Source organism: Diadema setosum, chromosome 17 (genome assembly GCF_964275005.1).
Source record: "Diadema setosum chromosome 17, eeDiaSeto1, whole genome shotgun sequence".
Classification (NCBI taxonomy): Eukaryota; Metazoa; Echinodermata; class Echinoidea; order Diadematoida; family Diadematidae; genus Diadema; species Diadema setosum.
Genome location: NC_092701.1, coordinates 34,848,520 through 34,865,167, shown reverse-complemented (window position 1 = coordinate 34,865,167; position 16,648 = coordinate 34,848,520). Strand labels below are relative to the sequence as shown.

Here is a 16,648-nt window from a genome sequence, read left to right as displayed (position 1 = left end):
CTTGACAAAAGAGAAAATTCAGCAAAACTCTGAATGGCAGGTTCAAGAGAAAATTACAAGGTGATGCCATCATTACTTCATCCATAAGTATCTATAAGACCAAGTGAAATCATTATTTCAAGAGGGCGACGGATCTTTTTTTGTTTGTTGTTGCTTTGTCTTGATTTTTTTTTCTACTTGAGGTGGGGGTGGGGGAATTGTAGTTCTCGTTGTGTCAAGGGTCAATGCCCGTCAAGATCCCCCAACCTTTGGAAAGTCATGTGCTTTCTTGTGATTGTTTTATTTCTTTGTCGATGATTATGGATTTTCAAATTTTGAAAGCCAAATGTGAGGGTAAGGGGCTGTACCATAGCAAGCCCACCCCTCACTCGTTCCACTGCCCCTGTCTGTGAAAGCATGTGGATCCTTATAACAACACAGCTTCCTAAAGGGATGGTATAGCTTTGGTTGAGATGCATGGAGCTTCAGGTTTCCAACTTTTTTTTTTTTTTTAGATAATGAGAAACCTCTTGTGACATAATAATGAAAGAGCATGCAATTCTAAAAGGAATTCAAAGTTTATTTGGTGACAATTGTTTTAGATTTCCAAAAACAAAGAGGTCCTAACAAAAGGTGGGACCCATATATTATCAGGCCCAATTTGTTGTCCTGATAATATATGGGTCCCACCTTTTGTTAGGACCTCTTTGTTTTTGGATATCTCAGCCATTTCAAAACCGATTTTCATCAAATAAACTTGGGATTCCTCTTAAAATTGTATCAAAATGCGATTCCTGGACACTTCCAAGTTGACCTTAAAAAATTAGAATACAATCAGGAGAATGGTAGAGGTTTCGATAAAAATCTGATCTACACGAAGAAAGTCATCTAAGTTTCAATGTGTGCATTCAAAGTTTGTTTGTTTGTTTGCTTGTTTCTTTGTTTGTTTTTGCCGCCCACTCACTATTAGAGAGATGATGATGTCATCACCTCACGGATCGCTCACTAACCTTTATTTGCACGGATCGCTCACTAACCTTTACACGGATCGCTCACTACACGGATCTTCGCACATTGATAGCCTACGTAGATATGAAATTGAAAAGAATAAGTCATGTCCTTCGCGTCAAATTATTGTAATCTGATATTTACCTGCTACAATAGCAGCTGTTTCAATTGGGATTATAGTTATAATATAGTAATTGAAAAACACTATTTCAGTGATAGTGTGTTTTGCGCAAGCACAAACCAAAAGAAGTTGTCAGGAGATGTAATATCACTTCTTCATTAAAGGGATCGTATAGTTTTGGTTGAGACCTAATTTCAGGTTTCTAACATTTTTTGGTGAGATAATGAGAAACCTTTCATGAAATATGAAAGAGCATGTAATTCCATGAGGAATTCAACGTTCATTTGATGAAAATTGTTTTTGAAATGGCTGAGATATCCAAAACAGAGCGATTCTAGTAAGTGTGGGACCCACACTTTATTACGATCGCTTTGTTTTACTTTGTTTTTGGATGTTTCAGTGATTCCAAACCCGATTTTCATCAAATGAACTTTGAATTCCTCTTAAAATGGTATGCTCTGTACTATTTCATAAGTGCTTTCTTGGTATCTCGCAAAAAAAGTTTAAAGCCCAATTCTCATCTCCACCAATACTGTTGATCCCTTTAATGTCAATTTTGGGTATAGCACATACAAAATTGTTAAATGTTATAACTCTTTGATCTTTTGTCATTTTTTGACAGCTCCTTCCTTCCACAAGGACTGTACTCTATTTTCTAAGTACTGTATACGGAGTGGGGTATTTATGTATTCAATTCAACTCAACTATTGTCGATTCTGTTGCAGACCACAAGACAGTCTTAAAGGCGTCAGTAATATAGACCTTTATAGTCACGATAGTCGATCACATGCTCCTCGTTCCATCCTAATGTAATAGCTGCGGTCATATATAACTGGATGATGTTCTGATATTGCGGAGGATGTGGCCTTGGAGCTTTTAAAGTACATCACAGTGGTCGCACAACCGGGAAAAATGGGGGGGGGGGGGGGGCTGAAGCTCAAGCCACACCCCTCCCCCTCCAGTGGACCTGCGCATTAAAAAAAATGTATGTTGGTTATTAAGAAAAAATAAAGATACAAGAGAAAATATATCTGCAAAACCACTAAAACACAGGGTTCAATAGAAGGTTCCATCACCAACTCGCCTGAGCCAGCCTATAGACATCCTTTCCTTCATATACACAAACATTAAAAAAGACATTCCGTGGGCCATGTATGAAATACTCGCCTGCAGGCTGATGGCTCTTGTACGCCACTGGAATTGCGTACGACGTAAGGATGCGATCGCGCGTTGTGCATTAACCGCTGATCGGCTGAAAGGATTTCATCTTGGCCAATTCCCTCTCATCAAGAAAAATCAGAGGAGAAGCCCGCCGGAATACAGAAACCAACCACACGGGGCTCTGCGAGCGAATAAATCAAGTCAAAAGACTGCATACCTTATACATGCAGATCTATTCTGGCATAGATGAGGCAGTAAAAATGAGTATCTAGATATTGTTTTGGCTCGAAATATCACAAAATATGAAATTAATCTCTTTGAAATCCCTCTGAGTTCGGTAATTCGATGAAAGAAATGATGAGTTGCTTGTTTTTTTTTTTTCCTTCTAGTGAATGAACTTAATCGTATGTGATATAATCATGACATCAGGAGCAAAAGTACACTACGCCATCAATGCCGTTTTTTTTTTTTTTTCAACGTACTCAAGTCATTGTGTGTGGGGGATGGGGGGGGGGGGGTGGGTGGCATGCCTGATCTCTCTATGTCTATAAAGAGATCGGTGAGGGGCTGGTGATAGACAGAAGCTCTGTCTGTAAGTTGTCATTTGCCGGGGTTACTGACACTGGAAATCGTGAAAGTTGCTCGCGATCGATGTTTCAAATGAAGTCTAGGTGAAAGACCCTCCTCATATGTCCTAATTGCTTCCATTTCGTGCCTTATAAGTGTAGATCATATTATTCAACTTTCGTATATTGAATAAAACGTATAGCATACACAAGACTAAAAAAACATATAGGGCCTGTATATATGCCATAAATCATGTCTCACTAGAATATGCCACCGTAATATTACAAGATCGGAATATCTCTCAGGTGTATACAGCCATGGAAAGATAGTTAAACACGAATACCTACAAAAATGATCGCCATACATCGAGATACATTACGAAGAAAAAAATCAGAATCGAAAAATGATTATGAAATGTATCCCAACATCAAGCACGCACAGACACAAACATGCGCACACATACGCACACACACACACCCACGCATATGTACATACACGCTACTGGAATGTCTAAGCAGTGAAGCAATTTTGGCCACTTGAAATCGGTGGCGCTCTCTCCCTTTGGTTTTTGTTTTTGTAGTTTGTATGTTTTTCCTCATATCATTTTGCTCACATCCCTCATAGCCCTCCAAAAGAGCATTGCTGAGCACACCATGGTCAAAGCGATTGTTCTCACACTCGGCTTGAGATGTCATACGACTTTTCAACTGATTTTAAACGTCTTAAACGAAACGGTGTATTAGTTCCTACGTCATTCGATCTTTATCTCTCGGGTAGGTGGTAGGAATAACTGTAACGAATATCATATTGAAATCGTCTGTTACAGGTTGACTACTGGATTGATTCTTGATCAAAGGCAAGATAACAGATTGGCTGAAGAGGTTGAGTATACATCGTATCTTATTCATGTAAATTGAATGCTTGCTTGACATTTATAAACTATAACTGCAGTCAAAGTGATTATGCCAATCTGTGGAAGATTCAACTTATGGGGAAGCGGTAGACATCACGTCGCGTAGTTGAAAAAAAAAAACCCCACACTAATCGGAGCTACTTGTATGTTTCAACTTTAAATAGCAAATGAACAGCGGGTAGCCAACAGACCTCCTGTGAGCGCCGGGTTTGGGATGTGCGAGGCGCCGGAATGAGCCATCCGCATTGGCAACGGATCAATTTTCTCCTTTGTTATCACTTGAATGAGAAAGTAGGAAGGTGCCTTGAACCAACAGTCTAGGAAATAACCAACAACATCTGACTGCAGTCACAAACTGTCACTGGACGCGTGCCGCGCGGGCCGTGGAGAATGGCGTGTGGGGGTGCCAGGCGCTGGCTCGTCGTGGCCGGTGCGATGTTCGTGCTCTTCCTCGAAGCTGGAACGGCCAAGTCGTTCGGCGTGCTCCTCGTCGACGTGACCCGAAACCTCAAGGTGTCGACAGGATTCGCCGGGCTCGTCTTTGGTTCCTCGCAGGGGCTCGTGTATCTCCTCTGTAAGTTCAGCATCACTATGTAGGCCTATGAGTATATGTAAGTCTTTCATGACGTTAAAGCTATCCTGCTACCACACAGTATCATGTATTTGTTGTGCTAGGACTCCCCTAGCGTGGGACTAGCTTAGGGTTACTTTTTCGAAGGGGGGGGGGGTGGGAGGTAGAGATGAGGGCGAGGATTTAAGTCATACCGTTAAAATCATGCACCACTACGCTTACTTTCTTTCGAATATTACAGTATGATTCGATAACCATAGTGAACTATATAATTGGTTCAAACTGTTCGCGTTGACATGTGAATTATCTTTGTAATCTCATTCAATAACGTCTTAACCCTAACTGAGTCAAGGACATTGGACTTTGTGTTTAATGATATGGGGATTTTATATTTGGTTTTTATATTTGGTATTTGGTTTTATTTCTGCATTTTTCATCATTTCGATTCAAAATATCATCATGAATGATATTTTTAAAACATTTTCAATACAAAATAACATTATGATTTTTTTTTTACATTTTCAATACAAAATAACATCATCAATAATATTTTTTCAACATTGCGGACGAAAGAAAATGCAGTACAAACATAACTTACAAATCTATGATCAACGATGACAAACAACGCCAGATAAAAGGGAATGTTTATAAGGTGAAAATGCATCAGACCACACATCGTAATAAGCGCGTGCTTGACATGATAGTGGCCTGAGGAACTTCGTAGTGGAAAAAAAGAATCGAAAAAGAGTGGGAGTGTTAAGTCTGATATTGCACAAGGTGCATCGTGCTAAGTGCGGAAGTGCATGGACCTCAAAATAATGGATAACTACGAATAAAAAAGGATTCAAAAATAATTGCATTAAAACCATAATGCGAATGAGATATTTTCTGCGCCAATTATAATATAATATAATATAATATAATATAATATAATATAATATAATATCATATCATATAATATAATATAATATAACATAATATAATATAATATAATATAATACAATATAATATAATGTAATATAATATAAGATAAGATAACATAATATAATATAATATAATATAATATAATATAATATAATATAATATAATATAATATAATATGATATGATATCTTCTGTGCCAATTTGCACTCCAAGCACACAAAGGATTAATAATACCACAAGTAAAGGTCATCCATAAAGTCACACGCGGAGAGGGGTAGGTGATAGTATGAAGTTATCAGTGTATGTATTAGTTCGATACCATAATGCCGTGCACTTGTTTAAAACTGATCATACGTATTGGAAAAAGACATTTCAGACAAAAAAAAAGTGAAATTGCGGTAGTCTATGCGGCATACCGTAGAGCGGGTCATGAGTAAGTGCTAACAGAACCCATGCCCCCTGATTCAGAAAGTCTTCTGAGTGTGGCCCTGTATCCCTTCATTCATACCAGACTATTTGCAAAAGTAAAGTTGTGACAGGTGAACAAGAGACGTGTTATCATGGTATTAGGTCTGGCATCCTTGACATTTGGTTGATCATTCTCCGAGAAGTCAACTATCAACTGATGTTTTATAAAGGTCTAGGTTTGTTAATGAGATATATTAAGTATATTTGGACATTTCCGTCACAAGTGTACAATATTAATCGCATAATGCAATAATTACAATCATTATGACAACAGTTAAACAAGGACCGAACAGCTGTGAACATAATGCTTCGTTTCCCATGGACACCGCATTCATCGCGACTCAAGATTAAGTGTTGAAATAGCATTGTTGTGGTGAGCTAAGATCACAGATTTCATGTCATCAAGGATGGTACATTAATAAAGATAAGCAATAAAGAATCGCTCAAGCACACAGATTATTTCATGGCACGGTATTGACAATGACAACGACAGATCGATCTCCAGAACGACACAACATGATTTCATGAGCATTCCGTTTTCAGTTTATAGCTATATACATTTCAAACCTCAGCTGAAATCACCAACGCTTTGATAATTCGGGTGCTGTTCGTTATTCCGAAGGTTCGTTAATCCGAAACACGCAATTTCCCTATACCTAGAGGTTCGTTAATCCGAAAATGAAAAAGGGTTCGTTAATCCGAACATTTGTGACGTTATTCCGAAGGTTCGTTATTCCGAAGATTTGTTTATTCGAAAATGAAATCGGAAAAACGAACCTTCGGAATAAGGAATCTTCGGACTGAAGAGCCTTCGGAATAACGAACCTTCGGAATAACGAGCTGTAACCGATAATTCAACTTGCACCATTTAGGAATCGAACAGTGTAACAGTGTAATATATTGTTCCATGGCCTTATCCCCCTCCCCCCCCCCCCCAAAAAAAAAAAAGAAGAAGAAGAAGAAGAAGAATTGAAATATCTTTTCCTGGAATTCAGAATATTGCGAAATTCTCATTTATATTGTGGCAGATGATTTGCCTATGACAGTGGCGAATCGATAAAATCGTTTGAATATTTTTTTCTTTATCTCTGTGTTTTAAAATATTTGCAATAGTGTTCATATCTGAATGTCTGGTTGCTTACATTTTAGATCAATTTCTTTCAGAGTGAAAATGACACTATGAATTCTCTGCCTTACAATGATGTTTGTTAGATAATCCACTGAGAAGTTCATTTGTCACTTCTGTAAACGTGTAAACACTTGTCACTAAGTCTTCTTGTTAGTTGTGTCCACTCGTATAGTCCTATAACACTCTAAAAGATTGAAGGGGTCTTTTGAACGACCTAGACTTGATTGATTCTGTCAGGCTCTCCATGAATTTTGAATGCTGCTGCTCGTTTCGTGGAATGAACGCGCGGTGACGAATCGGTTTGATTGAATTTAGAATTCATTGTGTACAAATTGAAATGGCATAGTTCTTTCTCAGAACTTGTGTTAAAGCTCAAACGGGTTATGCACTGAGAAACAAAAGTCACCATTATGCTTCAGTACATGATGGTACGAATCAATCCAATGTGTTTTTGGACGATATATAAGATTATTAGAGCAGATAATTCTCCATTGAGAAAGTGGACGTTGTGTGCTATTAGAAAGGCAAAATAACCACATTAAATTTACTTTTTTTTCACCCCGTCTTTACTATTGTTTTGCAGCAGCAGTAAAAATATCCTTGGCAAAGCAAAATATAGATGATAGGCATCACAAATTAAGAGACATTATCAGAGGCAGTTGAGGTATACATTTGTATGACGTCACGATAGATCTGTAGTAATGGTTCAATCTATTGGAGAGAAAACGCGGTCTGATTAATATCGATTGCAATCATTTCCACCATATTAGCAACCCAGGCGATTGGGTTGCTATCCGATTTCCTCTCCCGAAAGAAAGAAATGCAAGACACAAAAACACACACGCGCACACACACACACACACATATATATATATATATATATATATATATAATACACAAAATCCCTGTCCCTATTTTCCTCTCTCTCTCTCTCTCTCTCTACTTTAAATATGTATACAATTTATCGTATAGATATGTATTTTAATATGTTAACCAACAAGGAGTAAATTGTATAATTTTGTCTGCATTTATCTTTTCAAAACACTGTTAATTGTAATATATTTCAAAGGACAATTCAACAAAATTTTTAAGTTGGCTTGAATAAAACGAGTTACCTCAGATGAACAAAATGATACAGGTTTCCTCAAAATGGGGCCTAAAGTAAATATGTTATAGAAATGTGACGTTTCATATGTCTCTATCGAATATAATAGTAATATTTGTTGCAAGCACGCACCGAACTTGAATAGGTGATGCTGCAGTTCCCTCACTGCTCTTCCGCTGTGCATTGAAAAATAATACAAAATAATGCCCTTCTGGGCCCTGTTTTATGAAGAGTTAAAATCGATTATATAGTTGATTTCAACTGTAAGTCTATGGCGGCCTGTGTGGTAAGGAAATTTAAAATCGATTTTATCTTTTGATAAAACGGGGCCCTGGTCAATAGCGTAGAAACTTCAACTCTTTTGAGTCTAAGTTCATCGTTTCAAGAATACTATACAAGATCATATTACCTCAACGCGAAGAAACGTATTCTTTTAAATTTTATGTTATCAAAAATTGTATTTATGGAAGATTTCTATATATCCGATTCAATTCGAGACCGTTGAAGCAATGGCACTATCACAACACAGTACAACAACAACAACAACAACAACAACAACAACAACAACAACAACAACAACAACAACAACAACAACAACAACGACAGCGTACTCATATAGCGCTCTGACGAGTGAGGATGCATCACAGCGCTTCACAAAAGAATATCAAACTTACATTAAGGGGTATAAGGGAAAAACAACAAATGGAAAATATGAAATATACATAATTAATCAATCAATTTCATTATCGAAAAGAAAAAGTCTTTAAGGATTTTTGGAAAACTGCTAGCGATGCTGATTCCGAATACTCTGGAGGATCTGATTTCATATTACACTGCAAAAAGTCCGGTGTTAAATAGTGAACACCGAGCTGGTGTTAAATTTTCGGTGCTCATTTATGGTGTTAAATTAACACCCCCGGGTGTCATTTCCAAATTTTAAACTGTTTTTTGAAGAGTTTCTTAGTAACAGCACTTCTTGTTTATTTTTAATTTAAACAAGACGATCAAGAATTTTACATTAAAATACTAGATTTTTGAAAAAATGTGAAAATAATTTTACACCAAAGTAACACCAGCTGATGTGGTCCCTTATTGAAGCTGGACGGGTGTTAAACCATTGATATTAACACCAACAAGTATCAAATCAACACCATGTGGTGTCATTTTTTAATTAACACCAGTACAGTGTCAAAATAACACCAGGTACAGTGTCAAATTAACACCACGAAGTGTCAGGTGAACACTTTTCAACACCATCACAATGCATTTTTAACACCTGTGGGTGTGGTCCTTTGAAGTTTGATCGGTGTTAGATTTAACACCCGTGGTGTTAAATCTAACACCCATGTTTTTACAGTGTAGGCGTGGGGAAGGATTTTGTCTCCTGTCCGAGTAAGAGTCCTGGGGTTATACACGTTATATAACAAGGTTGATATACTAATTTGTTTCTTGAAAACATGTACAAGTTGTGAACTTGCATAACTTTAACTTTGAAGAAACGAAGATATGTAAAAGCTGTAAACTTGCATAACTTTGAAGAAACAATTGCAGTCATTCTTGAGCACTAAGTGAAGTTGCACAGTAAATACAATGAGGTGAACGACACCCCTGCCTCGTATAAAATGCAGACACGTGAAGAAATGGACGCGTTGATCGTATGATATACTCCAGTAGCAGAATCAAGATTGATGATGGAACGTTCACTTATCACCACCTCCGACGCGAGTAGGTCGGCAAAGAAGCGATTAGAATCCTGCCGGAATGTCAGGGTTTGGGAATATTGATATTATCCTCAGGAAGCTATGCACCGGTAATGCAGCATAATAAACTCTTTTTGGTTGTGATGTCAAGGGAGAATGTCCAGTATATTTCTTATTGCGTCTGCTTTTTGAATGTACATCCTTTAGTAGAACATGATGTTGTAGTTACGTTCGAATTGCCCAAATCGACATCGAAAGTATATGTATTCAAATTAGTTTTTTTTTTTAAAGGAATATCGTTCGCCTCATATAAATAATTGATACCCTATATATGAAACATCATTAGGTAGCAATATCTCTGATTGTCAATATTATCTGTTTTAAGTATCTGCTATTTCAGTATTCTCATAGAATTCTTTGAGTGGTTTGTTTGTTTGTTTGTTTGTACATTTCCATCTGTGAAGATGGCTGGATAGCCCATAATCAGCTATGCTAAGCTGGTCTTCCATGGGGTCCAGTTGGATGTGAGGCGGGACCACTTCACCGGGTTAAACACCCTGCTCTTTGCGATGAATGAATGAAGCGGGATCTTTTACGTGCATGAGTTGTGACTCTCTCATACACGGGACCTCCATTTTATGTCCTATCCGAGGGACAGAGTGTGTTGCCTCTTGCTAGAGGGGACGGTATGCTTACACACAACATTACTCAGTCCAGACCCGGGTCACAATATACAAGTATGCGTTTTAGTAAACCTTTCAGTTCCCTCTCCCTCTCTCTTTTTTTAAAACATAACTTTGTACTTTGCCGGTATGCATGTATTATCTTTATTTGCTAACTATCATCTATTTTTCAGACTGTCGAATGTATGCCACTGATGACATAAGTAAAATTAACCTCATTTACCACCCTGACAGCTTTGGGCAATTATCTTTATTTGTCGAATTAGCATATTCAGCTAATAAGCAATATATGTAATATGCTGTTACTTTTGATGCAGAAAACCTGAAAACACGGATAGGCCTAGTACAATTTTTTTTATGGGTTTTCCATGTCAAAGGAAAATCCTTGATAAGTTGTGTCATCTATGTATTCAGTCTATCCTGGTAGGCCAATAAAATAGTTGTTCAAGTTTGCCAAGCAGGCAGCCCACATAAACTTGATTAATATCCGTATATAGAACACAAATCACACACACACAGACAAACACACACACACACACACACACCAAAAAAAAAAAAAAAAAAACCAAACAAACAAACCTTGAAAGGCCTGCTTAACTTTTCTGGTCCGACAAATTTCTACTCGACTAAATGAGTTGATGTTATTGTGCCGCAAATGACCTCTCGGAACAAAACAAACCAAAAGATAACAATTATTGTGTTTTTCCAGCTCTTTTCAGCACGCCCCTGCTAAAGCGGTTTTCCATGAGACAGCTCGCCATGGCTGGAGGCCTGATCGGCTCCGTGGGCCTCATGCTTTCCTCTCTGGCGGAGAATGGCTCCCAATTCGCGGCGGCCATTTTGATCTACGGTAAGTAGCCCAGTTCCGCCACAAACCCGTTTCGTATAGGTTACTATAAAAAAAAACTCACGTTAACAAATCCATACAGGTTAAACACACACACACACACACACACACACACACACACACACACACACAAACACACACCAACACTTTTTTTATATAATATTCTTTATTTGAGTTTCATTCAATATCAAATCCATATTAACAATAAAGTTGATATGTCCACCAACAAAAAAAAAGCAGCTGTATTCTTCTTTGTTGTGCTACTAAATCATTTTTCAAACATACAGTACGATATATTTGGGTCTTTTTACCAAATCATACCCTGTTTTAATAAGAGAAATGACTTGAAATTCTGCATAATTCTCAGAAAAAGCTATTTTGATCAGCCTAATCAAGCCAATCCGAATATGCCCTGTCACTCACACACCCAGTAAGAAATTTACACACCCAGAAATTACACAGAAATTACACACACAGAAATTACACAGAAATTACACACCCAGTAAGAAAAAAAAAAAAAACACACACACACACACCTACACACACACTCACACACACACACACAAACACAAATTGTATACACATGAGGATAGGAATCTGCGAGAACATCAAATATCAAACCTTGATAGCGTTCATACAATACAGTCAGTTGTTTCCGTTGATTGCTTTCTCATTATGATTTCGTATGAAGTAATAAACCCCATCGCTATCGCGGTTAACGTTGTCACGCAATATAGCAATGGAGTATTTAGAATATTATCCCGACAGGGTTAAACGAATTCAAATCATTTAGTTATAACGACAACATGGTTGTTCTCTTTCTCTCCTCCTCAACCCCTTGCAATCGGCAGATATTACGACTGCCATTAATCACACCGGATGATTGTATCCAAAGTAACCATTATAATATATCCTGGTGAGTGCGCACATACTTCTTGTGACATACTCCCCAACATTCCCGCTAGAATTACTTACGACATACACCATGTTCTGAACATTAGGAACCCTCCAGTGCCGCGCGGAGGTTCAGGATTGATGGATGGCTCAAAATAGTCCTCCGTCTGAGCCTTTGTGGGTACTCTTGCCATAAAAAGCCACCAATATAACCTTGCTTTTGGCTATACGTACTGACATTGCAATATCACTGAATGATAAACTACCTTGGCAATAAAGGCTGGCAGGGCTTCTCCATATTATTATTGTTTTAGAGAAGAAGACGTTGCACAAGGAGCTGTTATTTCCTACAGCATTCCGAAGATGCCTTCATTGCTCCATCTAAGTGGTTTCCGACGATTCTTTGAATTTCTTTGAATGACCATCAGGAGGCTGAGTACGGGGACGTGTTTTATTGAGCAGCTTATAAGAAATGTCATATCTAAAGATTGTTTGTGTGTTTCTGTTTGTTCGTTCGTTTGTATGTTTGCTCGTTTACTTGTTCGGTGGTCCAATTTCTTTGTTCATAAAAAGGTATAGGCCTATATGTAATGGGATTTCCTTTGAGAAGATATCACACCGACATTGTCCTTTTTGAGCCGATTGTAGAAACGGGCGCCTCATGCAACGGTAAAATGATATGTCAAAACCCATTGCATTGTATCATCAATCTTAAATACAATTAATGACAAGCAATTTTAACCGCCTCATCACATGGTTTGCAATCGATGACGATACTTTTGTGATGAAGTATCTATTTATCTGATGAGTTTTTAAATACGAGTGAAATTTCGCCAATCCATAAGATTGGGTGACAGCCACCTTGACATCTTTAAGACACAGGAACACGTGATCTTTTGACAAACTGTGGACAATCTTCATACAATCATACCTGACGGCACATCACCATTTATTTTTTTTTCTATAAAAGTCGTCAGAGAGAATTTCGAGTTTCATTTCAAAAGGTAAACGAGCTATTGGTCATTAACTGCACGGCCCTAGTTGAGTGAGACAATAAATTTCTGAAAGACAAATAATGCATATCTTCTGATTTATCTCATAACGCTTGGTTGCCGTCATAATCATACATCTATAGGGCAATATAATCTCACTCCATGTTCAACTTGGCCGAAATCGATAGAGTGAAATGAATTCTCAAAATAGTATAGGCGTTTCACGAAAAGGTGTCGATATTGATCGCAGCCGCAGTCGTAAAATAGATGAAGTAGTGATGATGTAGTCACATCACAACTCACCCATTGCTTTATACATTAAAAACAAAAACAAAAACAAAACACAAGTATTACAAGAATCATGCGTTTGGTCGATGTTTCAGCAGCTACTAGATTCTTCTTATGAATGTCTTAATCACATGAGCGTGATTTGGGTTCGTGGGTTCGAGCCCCAAGCAGCCCGACACATTTGCCCGTCAGCAAGGCGCTTTGTTCACATTGCTGCTCTTTACCCAGAAATATAAATGGGTACTTGGTAGGATGAGAATGTTTGTTGGTCAGCATGTGTACGTCCGTTAGATGGCGACGAGCTGGAATGCTCCCCAGGGAGTTGAGAGTGAGCACTGTCAGTGCTAGTTGGAAATGATGTAGGCCTATCCAGTGACCGGGGTGATTATTATATTGTATGCATGGTATGTATGCGCCTTGAGCACTCTCCGAAGTATCATGATTATCATCGATATGATTTTTATCATTATTACCATTAATGTTATTATCATCATCGTCATCGTCATCATCATGATCAAAATCATTATAATTGCCTTCATCATCATCATCGTCATCATCATCATTCTTACCTACCGTGTCGTCACAGCTCGGTTATTATGGCACAACAATTATTGTTAGTGTGATGTGGAAAGTAGAAGGTTTTTCGTCTTAGTTTCAATGTGAACAAAGAAAACTTCGTGAAAATATGTGTGTTCATTCAAGTCGATAGGAGACTTGGAAGACGAAGACACGTTTGAACGAATCTCATTTTCCTTGCCTTCTACAGGTGTCGGCTACAGCGCTCTTGTGATTCTGGCGAACGCATGTCCTGCAGACTACTTCCCTGATTCTTTCCAGGTAGCCTCCAGCGTCCTCATAGCAGGAGGTGGCATAGGGAACATGATCCTACCGGTCGTCACCCAGTTGATTACTGACGCTTATGGCTGGAAGTCGGCTCTCTTGATGCTAGGAGCTCTGAACCTCCACTCCGTCGTGTACGGCGCCCTCATCAAGCCCTCGAAACCTCAAGGGCGAGTCGCTGGTAGCAATCCCGACCACGCCTACAGGCCGGTGTTCCTCGAAGAAGCCAAGTGGAACGAGTCTTCTTTTGTGAGCGCGAACATAACGTACTCCAGTACGATAGCAACCTCTCTGGAGGTCGAGGACTGCCTGTGTGATGAGGACAAAGAACAAACGCCCTCGATGGAAGCAAACGTATCTGCCTCATCTTTGGAGTCGTCAGTGAATGATGCCGATTGTACTTGCTCGTCGAACTCGAAAGGGGATCGCGTAAACTTCACCATTGCTCCTGCTTCACCGAGAGATGACGAAAGTGAAGAGAGCTGTGCATCTGAAAGTCAAAGCTCACCAAAACGCGAAGACATGGCCTCAAGAATTTTATTCTTGGCGATGGATAGTTCAGAGCGAGGTAGGCCAATAATGTCTAAATCGTCACTTGTAGAATTATCTGCACAAAATTCGACAGGACATTCCCCTCGCACGAGGACGGTCATATTACAATACGAAGGTCAGTGCAAACAACAATCGCAGACGTGTTGTTCACCAGTAGCGAGGCGCGGCTTTACAACCTTCCTCAAGGCATTCGACTTTTATCTCTACAGAGACTTCCCCCTGGTATTCACCGTGCTCTCTATCAACGTCGTGCTCTACGCCGTCACCTACATCGCCTGGGTCGTTTTCCTCATCCCCAATGCCGAGGCCAAGGGCATCCCGTCGGATGAGGCTGTCTTCTTGGCTACGATCGGTGGCGTTGCCGACATCGCCGGTCGATTCGTCGCCGGATTCATTGCGGAGAAGGTCTGGATGGATAACGATGCTTTCTACGTCGTGATGAGCGTCGTAGCGGGAGGGGCGTTCCTCATCAACTACCTCGCCTCTTCGTTCTGGTTCCTGGGAATCCTTGCTGCCCTCAACGGCTTCACTCTCGGAGTGAAGACGACCTTGATCAACATCCTAGTGAAAATCAAGATTCCCGATGACCGCTTCAAGGCGGCCCTGTCCATCATTTTCTTTGTCAGTGGTGTCGGTGCCCCTGTCAGTGGAATCGTTATGGGTGAGAAAGCAATTAATTGTTTGTCTAGACTTCATTAACTTAACTCATCCGGTGCTGGGGAATTTTGGTATAAAAATAATTGCCTTGCCATCTTTTACTCAGCACATTTGAACTTCACTACAGGTCTTGTATTAGACAAAGACTTACGTATTAAGATCAAATGATCAAATGATCAAATTCAGTAAATTTACACACACACAAAATCAGAAATAAATTTGCAAAAGTGTTCCAATTTTAGAGAGAAACAGAAACATTTGTCTTCTTCAAGCATGTTGCTGATTTAAGAGACAGTTATAGATTTGGCCTTAAAGAGTTTCTTTCAAGACTCTGCAACCGACACGAGCAATCACTATTTAAACAGTAAATGGCATCAATGAATGAGGGTTCTTTCCCCTTTTTATGAGCCACTAACAATGAAGACTTCAAATCATGATAAAAGAGACAGCACCAAACCACGGAAAACAATTTCTAGGATTTGATTGGTTACAAAGAAGAATGAAATATAGAATGTTTTGCATTTTACAATAAACTAATGTATGAAAGTGTTATTGAAGACAAACAAAGAATTTTTGGCAACACTTGGTAAGAAGTATGTGAAATTCAATGGTTATGTGATGTTCTAAAGGCAATCTCCTATTTTTAGACGTACCTGAGTCTTACTGATGAATGTATGAAAAGATTCCAGTTAAGATTTGATTCAGACATTTTTAAATATTTTCTACAATTTTAACACTAACTTTTACATTCAAGTGAAAACAGTTAGATCACTTAATCTGTAATCAACCTATCTACTACTGCTCTATTTCCGTTTAGCTGCATCTTTGTGATTTTTTAAGTGACATTTCCTATCAATTTGTCGACGGTATGGAGTGCGTCCGACAAAAGGTCATAGTTTGATTGCCTAATTACGTTCAGCTCTGACTTATTGTGCATGCAGTGAAAGCAGGATTTTTTTTTTCTCTCAAACATTGGAAACATAATCTGGAGTAATGGAGGCCCAGACGTTTGATGGGTTGCCCTCTCCTTCTCTTTTTCTTCGAATTGCCTCCTTTCTCCATCCTTTCCTCGTCAGCTGCAGAGACTCCAACCCCAAGCACCTTCTGATCTGGAGATTCTCCCGCCTGAAACCCCTAGCAAACGGGAGACTCCAACTTGATGTGCGCGAAGCGCACATCACGAGCGCAAAGTCCCTTGCGGTCTAGTTAAGGCTTCTAGATGCTCTCTCGATCGCGCTATGTAAGGCTTA

The 16,648-nt window shown here is 39.0% G+C and overlaps 1 protein-coding gene across 1 annotated transcript in view; it reads left to right on the top strand.

Annotated features, from left to right (window-relative positions):
• Positions 1-4,139: 4,139 nt before the first annotated feature.
• Positions 4,140-16,648, top strand: part of LOC140240645 (monocarboxylate transporter 12-like) — a 13,320-nt gene continuing 811 nt past the window's right edge. The window contains exons 1-3 of the mRNA XM_072320399.1: positions 4,140-4,323; positions 11,038-11,178; positions 14,116-15,402. Coding sequence (XP_072176500.1) covers positions 4,140-4,323; positions 11,038-11,178; positions 14,116-15,402 — 1,612 coding nt within the window. The remainder of the gene's footprint in view (positions 4,324-11,037; positions 11,179-14,115; positions 15,403-16,648) is intronic.